Source organism: Ornithorhynchus anatinus, chromosome 21 (genome assembly GCF_004115215.2).
Source record: "Ornithorhynchus anatinus isolate Pmale09 chromosome 21, mOrnAna1.pri.v4, whole genome shotgun sequence".
Classification (NCBI taxonomy): Eukaryota; Metazoa; Chordata; class Mammalia; order Monotremata; family Ornithorhynchidae; genus Ornithorhynchus; species Ornithorhynchus anatinus.
Genome location: NC_041748.1, coordinates 6,987,436 through 7,001,527, shown reverse-complemented (window position 1 = coordinate 7,001,527; position 14,092 = coordinate 6,987,436). Strand labels below are relative to the sequence as shown.

General features: G+C 46.6%; 1 protein-coding gene across 7 annotated transcripts in view; it reads right to left on the bottom strand.

Annotated features, from left to right (window-relative positions):
* PDE1C (phosphodiesterase 1C) overlaps window positions 1–14,092 on the bottom strand; it is a 329,099-nt gene that overhangs the window by 39,404 nt on the left and 275,603 nt on the right. For all 7 annotated transcript variants that reach the window (XR_003754187.2, XM_029048966.2, XM_029048968.2 and 4 more), the window contains one exon: window positions 7,243–7,311. Coding sequence is in view for 6 of the 7 variants with exons in the window: in XM_029048966.2 (XP_028904799.1) it covers window positions 7,243–7,311 (69 nt within the window). In the remaining variant the exon portion in view is untranslated. The remainder of the gene's footprint in view (window positions 1–7,242; window positions 7,312–14,092) is intronic.

The following is a 14,092-nucleotide window of genomic DNA, read 5'->3' as shown; positions in this document are numbered from 1 at the left end:
TGCTTAGAGCTTAAAGGAAGAAGCAAAGAGTGTGATCTGGGGAACAGCCGGGAAGAGGGCAAACACGCAAGATGAAAGTTAAATAGTAGAGAATTGATCTAAGATGATGCTGTAATTCCTAGGGGGAGTTTGTGAAGAGATGTCCATGAATAAAACCAGAGCCCAGGTAATCTTCCTAACCAGACTGGGGGGGCCCTAGCTCCTCCACTCCCCAACGGGTCCATGGAGAATCAAAATACGAATAATTGTATTATTGGTTAGCGTTTTCTCTGTGCCAAGCACCTACTAAGCACTGGGATAGATGAAATATAAACAGACCCTGTCCCTGTCCCACATGGGGCCCAGAGCCTAAGGGGGACGGAGAACGAGATCCCCATTTTAGAGATGAGGAAACTGAGGTACAGAGAAGTTAAGTGACTTCCCAAAGGTACTTGTTAAACGTTTACTATTTGCAAGGTACAGTGCTAAGTGCTGTGGTAGATACCAGCTAAGCAGATTGGACGCAGTCCATGTCCCACATGGGTCTCCCAGGCTTAATCCGGCTTTTACAGAGTAGGTAACTGAGGCACAGAGAAGTTACGTGACTTGTCCAAGGTCACGCAACAGACAAGTGGCAGAGCCGGGATTAGAATCGAGGTCCTTTTGAATCCCAGGCTTGTGTTCTATCCACTAGGTCAAAGTCACTCAGGTAGACAAGGCAATGCTTTCATTCATTCATTCGGTGGTATTTATTGAGCACTTACTGTGTGCAAAGCACCGCACTAAGCTCTTGGGAGAGTACCCTAGAACAATAAACAGACACATTCCCTGCTCACAACAAGTTTACAGTCCGGAGATGAGTTTCTCCCTTCCGAGTATGGAGAATGCTCATCACCCCAGCCAGAGGGTGAGAAGCAGCATGGCCTAGCGGACGGAGCACAGGCCTGGGAATCAGAAGGTCATGGGTTCCGATCCCAGCTCTGCTACTTGTCTTCTGTGTGACCTTGGGCAAGTCACTTCACTTCTCTGGGCCTCAGTTCCCGCACCTGTAAAATGGGATTTAAGACTGCGTACCCTGAGTGGGAAAGGGACCGTGTTCAATCCAATTATTTTACATTTACCCCAGCACTTAGAAGAGTGCCCGGCACATAGTAAGCACTTATAAATCCCATAATTATTCATTATCATTATTATCATTATCTAACCCAAACCAAACGGGGTGCTCTCTAAACGGGGACCAGATCAATTGACTCCCACAGTTTTCACTTCCCTCAGGGGGCGTGTGAAATCCTTCTGAAGGAGGAGGCCGGAGTGACCAGCCCTGAAGTTAGTAATTGGCAAAAACAAAGTTCTCTCTCTCCAAACCTGGCTCTGGTGTGACTGGGCATCGATCGATCAATTAACCAATCAGTGCTATTTATTAAGCATGTACTTGTGTGCAGAGCAGTATACTAGCTTCTTTTGGGAAGCAGGGTGGCCTACTAGAATAAGGGCAGGTATGGAAGCCAGAGGACCCGGATTCCAATCCCAGCTCCGCCACTTGCCCGCTGTGTGACGGGCAAGTCACGTCACTTCACTGGGCCTCAGTTTCCTCCTCTGTAAATTGGAGATTCAGTACCTGTTCTCCCTTCTACTTAAATTGTGAACTCCATGTGGGACAGAGACTGTGTCTGACCTGATTAACTTGTATCTACTCCAGTGCTTAGAGCAGTAGTTGACAACACCTTAAAAAATGATAGTGCAATACAAAAATGCTGGTAGACACCCTCCCTGTCCTCAAGGAGCTTACAGTCTAACAGGAAAGACAGACATTTAAAATAAATTAAAGACAGAAGAAGCGTTAGAGTATAGTGATATGTATTTAAGCGCCGTGTCATCTTAGAGTAGACTCTTAGGAATCTCATCTGCATGTAAAGTGTGACGGAGGAGCGATTATCTTCTGGGAAACCTACCCCAAGGGTTTTGCATGTAGTTTCTTGGGGTCATTCGGAACATTTCGACAGTTGTGTGTTTGTGAAAATGTGTTTGCTTTCTCCTGGCTCCATCCCAGATCTCAGTGAGGCATGCATGCCAAAGAACTAAAAGAATGGAAGGAGCACTTCAAATGATGGTTTGAAATGCTCCATTAGTATCGATTTGCTAATTATTCACCTCAGTTAGGCCTCTGAATAACAAGTGACGGATACGATAGGAATAGATTCCATGTAATGCAAGCTACAAGCCGTTTGAAAGCCTAAAACAGGAACAGGGGCCAAAAAATGGCTTCCGGGATGGACTGAAGGGTCACGGGGGAAATAGGAGGGATCTATGGCGGCGCCTCGGTCCGTACTTTCTTTTCCCATATTCCTCTTGGGCTCCTGCCCACTAATGAGGTAGAAAGAGGGGAGAAAGGGACGCCAGAGTCTACTCCAAACTGAATCTGGCACCCCGCACTAGGACACTTTCTGATCCCGCCTGCTACTGGCCCTACTGGAGTTTTCCCAGGATTCCACTGGGCCGATCTTCCAATTCCGTTTGAATCAGCTAGACATCTGAATCTTCTCTACAGTGGAAGTCTGAGCTGTGCTATTCCTCCCAGGGTATAATCAGGAAGCGAGTGGCGATCGATGGTCCCCCGGGAGAGGATAAATCACCCACTGTGCTCTTGATTGCCCACCTGAGCCCCCCTAGTTGAATGATGCCAGCAGGACAGGGCATCAATAAAAACAGCCAATGGATTCCCCCTAGCGTGTTGACGACATGGTTTCCGGCTAAACCGAAAAAGGAATTGATTGCCCAGGGTGTCAGGATGTGGGTCTCTTAGAACTGATTAAAGAAAAAGAAGTCAATATTGCTCTTGAGCATCAAGCAGGATCACTGTCGAAGGGTAACCCTCAGCCCAAAACACTTTCCCTCAGCAACACACCTACATCCACAACCACAGTGACCAGAGCAGGGGCCCGGGGTCAAAGGGCAAAGTGTGAGGGAGTCTTCTAATTCCCAAGACCTTCTGGGAGTTGGAGACCTGATTAACAATGGCACGATCGGGCTCTATGGTCCCGGAAAGTTCGGTAAGTGAGGTCGTGAGGGGAAAGCAGCCTCAGAGATGGTGGGGCTCAGGACCTCTTGCCCCACCGAGCTTGGGGCAAATCAACCTGGGTGAATGCCCCTTTGACCTCCCTGTCCATACAGAGCCAAAGGGGCAGGACTCGCTTTGGCCTTGTTTATTTCACCACTGCTGTGAGCCAACCTTTCCACCGGACACCATTTAATAGTAGGTCGTGCAGCAAGGGAAGAGTGTGGGTTTCAGCTGAAACTGTCTGTGACTGGCTCTGTCACTCACTTGACTTCTCTGTGCCTCAGTTTCCTCATCTGTAAAATACAGTTCAGTGCAATGGACTTGGTAGACATGTTCCCAGCCCACGAGGAATCAAATTGGTGGGAGCTACTGCAGAGAACCATTTATTCATTCATTCATTCGATCGTATTTGTTGAGCGCTTACTGTGTGCAAGGCACTGTACTAAGAGCTTGGGAGAGTGCAGTATAAGCAGGATGTGATTATTGAGAAAGACTGGATGACAGGACGAACAGCACCTCAACTGGTGCTATTTATTGAGCGCTTACTCTGTGTAGAGCACTGTACTAAGCACTGGCAAATGTTCTCCTTCCCTGTCAGACTGTGAGCCCCACAGGGGGCAGGAACTATGTCTGACCTGATTATGTTGTCTCTATCCCAGCGCTTAGTATGGTACTCAGCTCATACCACAATAATTATCAACTCTCTGTTCAGCTTTATAAATGGGAAAAAATGGTATCTCTAAAAACTACAGACCAGCCAATCCAATAGCAATAGCTAGAAGATTGGAAGTCGCAGGGAGAAAACTGAATTGGTATTTATTATTATTGTTATTATTATTATCACCATCATCTTTATTACTATCATTATCGTTATTATTACGATGATTATTCTTACATTCGTTAAGTGCTTGCTATGTGTCAAGCACTGGGCTAAATGCTGGTGCAGATACAACTTAAAAGGTTGGACACAGTCCCTGTCCCACATGTGGCTCAGTGTCTAAGTCAGAGGGAGGAGGACTTAATCCCTAGCTGATCGATCGATCAATCAATCCTATTTATTGAGCACTTACTGTGTGCACAGAAATATACTAAGCGCTTGAGAGAATACAACAGAGTTGCTAGATATGTTCCCTGCCCACAACGAACCTGCACTCTAGAGGGGGAAACAGGCATTAATATAAATAAATTACAGTTATATTCTTAAGTGTTGTTGAGCTGAGAGAGGGGTGAATAAAGGAGCAAATTTGAGTGAAAGGGTGACACAGAAGAGAATAGGAGAAGAGGAAATGAGGGCTTAGTCAGGGAAAACCTCTTGGAGGAGATGTGCCTTCAATAAGGCTTTGAAGGTGGGGAGAGTGACTGTCAGATATGAAGAGGGTGGGCATTCCAGGCCAGAGGCAGGACGTGGGTGAGAGGTCAGTGGGGACATAAACCAGATCACGGTTCAGAGAGTAGGTTGGCATTAGAGGAGCAAAGTGCGCTGACTGGGTTCTAGTAGAAGAGCAGTGCGGTAAGGTAGGAGGAGAAAGGTGATGGAGGTCTTTAAAGGCAATGGAAAGGGGTTTCTGCTTGAGAAGTGAAGTGACTGACCCTAGCTCACACAGCAGAAAAGTGACGAAGCCCATGCTCGTTCCACCAGGCAACACTGACTCAGGGACCAGCGTGACCTAGTCAGGGAAAGGCTGGTTCAGTCCAAGTCCAGTAGACAAAGTACTGGGGTCATGGTCAGTGGCAGGCTGACTACGATATGAGTCGATGATGGTGGAGTGCTGAGATTGAAAGAGTCAGGATGTTACAGGAAAATAATTTGGATGACTGGGGAGTAAAATCCTTCCCACCACCATCATCATCATCATCATCATCAAAATTTATTTAGCCTTCCTGGGCACAGGACAGCCCTACCTGATCCAACCATTCTGTCTTCCCTGGCCCAAGCCTGACAAATAGAGTAAAATTCAACCTTATCTTGTCCCTTGAGGGCCAGGGACAGTTTCTATTTCCCACCCATGTATTCTCTCCCGGTGCTTACTTCAGTGTTTTGCACATAGTAAGTGCTTAATAAATACTATTACCATTAGCTCCACCACTTGTCTGCTGTGTGACCTTGGGGAAGTTGCTTCACTTCTCTGTGCCTCAGTTCCCTCATCTTTAAAATGGGGTTTGAGACTGTGAGCCCCCTATGGGACAGGGACTGTGTTCGACCCGATTTGCTTGTATCCACCCCAGCACTTGGTAAAATACCACAATTATCATTACTGTCACAACTTTCCCCAACTGACAACTATCTGCCTCGGCGGTGTGGCTGACACTAAAGGTGCAGAGGCCTTTTCAGTGGCCAATGGGAAGTTCTGGCTTAATGGAGCCTATATCTGATTTGACAGGTGGCAACCTCCTCTTCCTCCTCATCCTCATCATCACCATCGTGATGTGGATCTCACAGACAAGGGGCACAGAAAATATCCCGGAACTTCCTCATTTCGGCTCTATCTCCGGCTGAGAACTCATCTCAGAGAGAGCAACGCAGAACGACTAAAGATGTGTTTGGCAAACTTCTTCCTTCATCTTCCTTTCGGGGGCAGGCAGCAAGGATAAGGGGAACAATGCCCAAGTCTGACTGACTTTTGTTTGTGGTAGCTTGAGTGAACTCGGGACCAACGGGATCTTGTCTTTATGATAGTAGAGAAATAGGTTAGGTCAGTTATCTTCCTGGAAACAAAGGTCTTGTCTCCCCACAAATATCATTTAGACTGTGAGCCCGTTATTGGGCAGGGATTGTCTCTATCTGTTGCTGAACTGTACATTCTAAGAGCTTAGTACAGTGCTCTGCACATAGTAAGCATTCAATATATACTATTGAATCTAGTAAGAAGAAGCAGCGTGGCTCAGTGGAAAGAGCATGGGCTTTGGAGTCAGAGATCATGGGTTCGAATCCCGGCTCGGCCACTTGCCAGCTGTGTGACTGTGGGCAAGTCACTTCACTTCTCGGTGCCTCAGTTACCTCATCTGTAAAATGGGGATGAAGACTGTGAGCCCCACGTGGGACAACCTGATGACCCCGTATCTCCCCCAGCGCTTAGAACAGTGCTTGGCACATAGTAAGCGCTGAACAAATACCAACATTATTATTATTATTATTAGTAAAATGGTACCTAATTGGTCAGCTTGCTACCTTTCCCCCACCTATCAATGCTGAGGATATATGGAGAGTCAATAAGATTGGGGAACACTCCAGGTACAAAAGAGTTGTTGAAATCCCCAGTTTTTTCTTTTCAAATGAAAGTTAAGCCCCCAATTCTTGTGGGTGTAAGTGTAAGTGTGTAGTAGTAGTAATAGTATTTATTAAGCGCTCGCTATGTCATAGCTCTGTACTAAGCACTGGGAGAGAATACCCGGGTTGGAAATAGACACATATCCCTGTCCCTAGGAGGGCTCAAAAGATAGGTTGTGACAGGACTTTGAATTTTACTATAGAACACAGCCCCGTCCCACACCTGAAAAGAGACTAGATAGCGGATCTCCATTTTACAGATGAGGGAACTGAAGCACACAGAAGTGAAGCGACTTGCCCAAGATGACACAGCAAGTAAGGGCCAGAACTGAGATTAGAACCCAAGTCTCCTGACTCCCAATCCCGGGTTTTTTCCACAAGGCCATGCTGCTTCTCAGAATTTAGGAAAACAGATTAATTTCATCCAGGTTCTGTTAATCACTCCCCCTTCCCACCACAAAATCCACCTCCTAGGAACGTTAGAGTGACCTGTACCTATGCCCGTTATTCGCTTCCAGTGGCAAGAACAAGCCCATGGTCTTTGCTGTTCATGAGCTTTCACTAATCACCAAGCCACTTCCTGGTAAAAAGGGAGAGGACTTATTTTCTTAGGCAAGGAGACAAAGGAGCACGATATTTCAACTGAAAGTGCAGAACGTGTGATTTTAGGGTGGTTTCTGATAAGTCCTCAGCTGTTAAAATAGTTGATTAAAAACACAAAAGAACTCAAACGGGCATTTTGGGGAGAAGGCGACTGCAGTTTCTTATAGGATGAAAAAGAGGAAGATATTGAGAGGTTGATCGACCTCTATAGAAACTTTTCTCCCCAAGGTTTAATAGAGCGATATTTTATGTGCTGCCGTTTCACCACTGCAGCTTTAAGGCCTCCCTGGTTTCCACTCTTTAATGGAAAACAAAATGGAAATTAGGTCCTTACCATCTGTCTTCTTGGAGTCGCTTCCAAAGCCGGACTGTTCCATCTTGTCCTTATCGCCCTGTAATTCACCTGGAAACAACGAGGACGTAGTTATGGTTTAACCCAAGGCGCCGAAGGTCATCAGCCTCTGCCTGCCTGTCATTCGGAGGGTAGAAGGTGACGCCAACCAGAAATCCCAGACACAGAGAGAGCCGTGATGTCACACACATTACATTGAGCATGCAGCACAATGCAACGGCGTGACACGTGTCATTTTGCAGGAGTATACCGCGGTCCCCTGGGGCGAGGGGGACCCCTCGCCCCCAACTTTCCCTGCCTATGGGATCCCCTTCCAGGTCTCCAAGAACATGGGTACCCTGTCTGAGCTGTAAGAATCAGTGGCAAAGCCCCCCTTTCCTCTTCTCCCATTCCCTTCTACGTCCCCCTCACTTGCTCCCTTTGTTTTTCCCCACTTCTAGCCCCACGGCACATATGTACATATCTGTCACTTTATTTACGTGTATTGATGTCTGTCTCCTTCCCTCTAGACTGTAAGCTCTTGTGGAAAGGGAATGCATCCATTTATTGTTGTACTGTACTCTCCCAAGTGCTTCGTACAGCCCTCTGCACAGTAAGGACTCAATAAATACGACTGACCGAATGAAATGAAGCTGAGAGAGTTAGGCGCCGATAATTAAATACCTGACACAGAGACATCAAACTTATTCTTTAGACTGTGAGCTTGTTGTGGGCAGGGAATGTATCTGCTAAATTGTTCTACTATATTCTCCCAAAAGCTTAGTACAGCGCTCTGCACACAGTAAGCCTTAATAATAATAATAATAATGTTGGTATTTGTTAAGCGCTTACTATGTGCCGAGCACTGTTCTAAGCGCTGGGGTAGACACAGGGGAATCAGGTTGTCCCACGTGGGGCTCACAGTCTTAATCCCCATTTTACAGATGAGGGAACTGAGGCACCGAGAAGTGAAGTGACTTGCCCAAAGTCACACAGCTGACAAGTGGCAGAGCCGGGGTTTGAACCCATGACCTCTGACTCCAAAGCCCGTGCTCTTTTCCACTGAGCCACGCTGCTTCTCTAAGCCTTCAGTAAATAGGATTGACTGACAAATGTCCTATCTTTAACTAGGCAGGAGAACAGACCAGGTAGAAAGCAATGTAAAACTGAACTAAAGGCACTGTTACCACTAGGGAAAAAAAATAATAATCCTGCAGAATCACACCCTCTCTGTGGTAATGTTTTGTCTGTGGAAATACCTTGCGTACGATTGTCTCTCTAATTGTAGTGGTCATATAAAAAATCTTACCCATCTGACCCCTCGGAACTGAAGGGGTAGATTTGGATCCTGTGGGATTTATTGAGTTATTGAGCGCTTACTATGTGCAGAGTACTGGACTAAGCACTAGGGAGGGGACAATTTAACAGAGTTGGCAGACAGGTTCCCTGCCCACGACGAGCTTAAGGTGTAAAAGATGGATTCCACTTCTAAATACTCTCACTCTAGAGATTTTTAGAACAAGATGTAGTTAAATTCAGAGATGACTCATTCGCAGGAGAGAGGTTTGTGGTGGGAAGAGCAGACAGATTATTCAAGCCTGTTTCCCCAGGGAGAAATCAGTGTGATTTCTCATTTCTCAGAAATGAGAGGCAGCATGGCCTGATGAAAAGAGAGAACAGGCCTGGGAATCAGAAAGTCCTGGGTTCTAATCTCGGCTCCTCCACTTGTCTGCTCTGTGACCTTGGGCAAGTCATTTACTTCTCTGTGTCTCCATTCCCTCATCTGTAAAATGGAGATTAAGACAGTGAGCCCCATGTGGGACAGTGACTGTATACAACTTGATCAACTTGTATCTACCCCAGAGTTTAATACAGTGCTTGGCATATCGTAAGTGCTTAACAAATACCATATTAAAAAAAAAAGCAGATTGGCAACTCTCAACTCCTTGCACTGGCCCCCTGGCAGAATGAATGTCTGGGAGATGAGGATGATGGTATTTCTTAAGCTCTTACTATGTACCAAGCACTGTTCTAAGCACTCAGGGATCTGTCCACAGTTGGTCATTTTCCTCTAGACTGTATGCTTCTGGTGGGCAGAGAATGTGTCTGATATTTTGTTGTTTAGAACAGTGCTCTGTACATAGTAAGCGCTCAATAAATATGATTGAGAGAATGAATGAATGAGTAGGCATCCACACCTGTCTCTTCTGCAGGGGGAGGGTAAGCCAGTCTTGACAAGACGGATGTGCCCCTTCCCTCCCTTGCCCCAGGCTGATCCTACCTGAAGACGTGGCTCACCCTTGCAGCCCCCACCCCACAATTTAAGCAGGTTGGACACAGTCCCCTGACCCACGTGGGGCTCACAGTCTCCATCCTCGTTTTACAGAGGAGGCAACTGAGGCCCAGAGAAGTGACATGCCCAAGGTCACAGAGCAGACCTCACAGCTGTTCCCCAGGACCCCATCGAACTTGGACCCGGCCACTGGAAGAGTATCAAGGAACGGCAGGTGTCCCCAGCCCTCCTCCTTAAGTACTTAGCACAGTGGTCCGGACACAGTGAGAGCTTAATAAATACTATTGAAGGAATGAATCTTTTTTTTATGGAATTTGTTAAGTGCTTACTATTTGCCAAGTCTTTTTTAAAAATCATATTCAAATGCTTGCTATGTGCCAGGCATCGTACTATGAGCTGGGGTAAGAACAAGTTACTCAGGTTGGACATAGTACACATCCCACATGGAGCTCGCAGTCTTCATCCCCAATTTTACAGATGGGGGTAACTGAGGCTGAGAGAAGTGAAGTTACTTGCCCAAGGTGACACAGCAGACAAGTAGCAGAGCCGGGATTAGAACACAGGTCTTTCTGAGTCCCAGGCCCGGGCTCATTCCACTAGGCCTCGCCGTTCCATCATTCAATTGATGCCTGCCTACTTGTTTTGTTTTGTTGTCTGTCTCCCCCTTCAAGACTGTGGACCCGTTGTTGGGTGGGGATTGTCTCTATCTGTTGCCGAATTGTACTTTTCAAGGGCTTAGCACAGTGCTCTGCACACAGTAAGCTCTCAATAAACACAACTGAATGAATGAATGAATTCCCACATGCTTAGTACAGTGCTCTGCACACAGTAAGTGCTCAATAAATACAGTCAATTGATTGATTTAAATTAGACCGTAGTCGCTCAGCCCTCGACCCTATTCCTGCTGTGCTCATTATTTCTTCCTCAGCCATTTCTCGCGGCTCACCACCCCCTGAGGGACACCCTTTTCCAGACACACGGCAAGCAGCTGCTATCCCTGGGCAAGAAATCCAGGTGCGAACCGGGCCAGGCAAGAATCCTTTCAGCATCCGCAGATCTAAGCTGATTAGCCGGACTCCGGTGGGTTGGAGATATCTGCCTCTTAGGGTGGAGGTTGATAATTTTTTTCTTTTCCTTCTCCCCCCTTTGACTTTCCAAACACTGTGGAAGCAAAAATAGCATACCTGCCTGATCCAAATCTGCAGCAGAGGTTGGCTCTATGCCACCTTGTCCTTTCTCTGGTTCTGAGGTTGGAGTGACCCTCCCTCCCTGCCCCTTCTAAGAGGGTTAGAGGCACTAAACATGGCTCAGAACCTTTTGGAACAGCTGTTCAATCAATCAATCAATCAATCAATCAGTCAATCAGTGGTATTCATGGAGAGTTTCCTGTTTGCAAAGCATCAGACTAAAAATCAGTAGACACGTTCCCTGCTCACAAAGAGCTTATAGTCTAGAGGGAGAGACAGATGTTAAAATCGATTACAGATATGAACACAAGTGCTGCATGGCTGATGGTGGGGTGAATATCAAGGGCGTGAAGGGTAAAGATCCAAGGACATTGGTGACGCAGAATAGGGAGGGAGTAGGGGAAACGAGGCTTTATTCGGGGAAGGACTCTTGGAGGAGGTGTCATTTTAATAAGGCACTGAAGACGGGAAGAGTCATTGCCTGTCGGAAATGAAGAGGGAGGGCGTTCCGGGCCAGAGGCAGGACGTGGACGAGAGGTCAGAGGCGAGGTAGATGAGATGGAGGTACAATGAGTAGGTTGGCGTTAGAGGCCTGAAGTATTTGGGCTGGGTTATAGTTGGAGCTCAGCATGTTTACACTCGGTGGCGATATGAGGGACAGTTTGTCACTCCAGCTCTGCAGTAATAGTAATAATAATAATTGTGGTGTTTGTTAAGCGATTACTATGAGCTAGGTGTTGTACTGAGCACTGGGGTGGATACAGGTAAATCGGGTTGGACATGGTCCTTGCCCCACTTGGGACTCACAGTTTCAATCCTCATTTTATAGATGAGGTAACTGAGGCCCAGTGAAGTGAAATGACTCGCCCAAGATCACACAGCAGACAAGTGACGGAGCCGGGATTAGAACCCATGACCTTCTGACTCCCAGGCCTGGGCTCTATCCTCTATGCCAGGCTGCCGCCCATCCTCCTGACCAAACCCTCCACCCAGGGGCAGATGATGGGGGAAGCAGCTTGGCCTAGAGAAGCAGTGTGGCCTAGTGGATAAAGTACAGGCCTGTGAGTCAGAAGGACCTGGGTTCTAATCCCGCCTCTGCCATAGTCTGTTGTGTGACCTCGGGCAAGTCACTCAACTTCCCCGGGGTTCAGTTACCTTATCTAGAAAAAGGGGATTAAGAGTGTGAGCCCCATGTGGGACAGGGACTATGTCCAACCTGATTAACTTGAATCTACTCCAGTGCTTAGTATAGTATCTGGCACATAGTAAGAGCTTAATAGACACCACAAAAAATTGTCGTTCACTAAATCTCACAGCCTTCAGGAGCACCCCATCAATTAATCAATCAGTCAATGGTATTCATTGAGCACTTTCTGTGTGCAGAGCACTGAGCTAAGGTTTACAATCCAACAGAGTTGGCAGACACATTCCCTGCCTTAGAGGAGCTTGTAGTTAACTTCTGCAAAACACAAATCAAGCATTCAGAATTCAGTGCTCCGCACAAAGTGAGTGATCAGTAAATACCTTTGCTTCATTGATTGATTGATCCTCTCCCTCTAGACTATAAACAGCTCAAGAAGAGGGATCAAGCCTACTGTACTCTTCCAAGCACTTAGTTCACTGTTCTGCACACAGTAAGCCCTCAATAAATAGTACTGATTAATCCATCAAATGACAAGGGGTCAGAAAAGGTGACCGTCTGTATTTTCTTGAAGCAAGTATAAGATAGATTTCCTCTCAAAGATGCACACCCTAGACTGTAAGCTCGTGTGGGCAGGAAAACGTCCACCAATTCCATTGTATAGTACTTTCCTAAGCATTTAGTGCAGTGCTCTGCGCATGGTAAGTGTTCAATAAATACCACTGATTGATTGAGGGATATATTGTGGGATATATTTCTCCCCCAGCAGTTGCATCTTCAGACTGACAGTTACACTACTACTGTCTTTCCCAAAGAGCAGAGGGCCCTGGGTTCCAACCCAGCTTTGCCATTTACCAGCTGCGTGACCTTAGGCAAGTCACTTTACTTCCCTATGCCTCAGTTTCCTCCTTTGCAGAATGGGGATCCAACCCCTTGTCTCCTTCCTACTTAGATTCGGAGCCCTATGTAGGACCTGACGATCTACCCCGGCATTTAGTACAGTGCTTGGATCATAGTAAGTGCTTAATATCTACCACAGTTACTATCATTATTACGACTTGAGGAATATTCAACTGCCTCCACCACTTGCCTGCTGCACGCCTCAGTTTCCTCATATGCTAAATGGGATGAATTACCAGTTCTCCCTCCCCATTAGATAGCATGCCCCCAGTGGGACAGGGTCTGTGCCTGATCTGCTAATATTGTATCTAATCAAGTGCTTAATACAGTGCTGGGAAGATAGTAAAACTTGTCAGCTGTGTGACTGTGGGCAAGTCACTTAACTTCTCTGTGCCTCAGTTACCTCATATGTAAAATGGGGATTAACTGTGAGCCTCATGTGGGACAACCTGATTACCCTGTATCTCCCCCAGCACTTAGAACAGTGCTCTGCACCTAGTAAGCGCTTAACAAATACCAACATTATTAACAAATACGATTGTTATTAAAAATGAATTCAAGGTAAACCACTTAAAAGGCTAGCAGAGTGACCTTGTAGAAGGGACACGGGCCTGGGAGTCAGAGAACCTGGGTTCTAATCCCAGCTCCGCCATTTGTCTGCGGTGTGATCTTGGGCAAGTCACTTCACTTCTCCGTGCCTCAGTTTACTCAACTGAAAATGGGGAGTCAATACCTGTTCTCCTTAGACCGTAAGCCACACGTGGGACAGGAACTGTACCCGACCTGACTATCTTACCACTGTGGTTGACACATACCGAGCGTTTAACAAAGACCATAATATCCAGACTGTGAAGAAGCCCTCATTTAGGCCGTATAGACCTTGGAGAGGAAACCAATGAGGAGTTCATCGAGGTATCAGTCTGGCCAAGAGAACAAAACCCCGTCAAAGGAGCTATTCATTCATACGATCATATTTATTGAGCATATATTGTGTGCAGAGCACTGTACTAAGCACTTGGGAGAATACAATAACAAACAGAAACATTTTCTACTCACAATGAGCTGGCTCCATTAAGTGCAGACCCTGATCAGGACCTATATGGGATTCACAGTCTAAGTGGGAGGGAGACAAGATATTGACATCCCATTTTACACTTGAAGGAACTGAGGCTCAGAGAAGTGAAGTTACTTGGTCAATGTCACACAACGGACAAGTGACAGAGCTGAGATTAGAACCCAGGTCCTCTGACAACCAGGCCCGTGCTCTTTCCATCAGAGTCTAGAGTCTAGTTTTTGGTGTCTCACAGGAGCTTCGGAGGGTTCTCGGGAGAA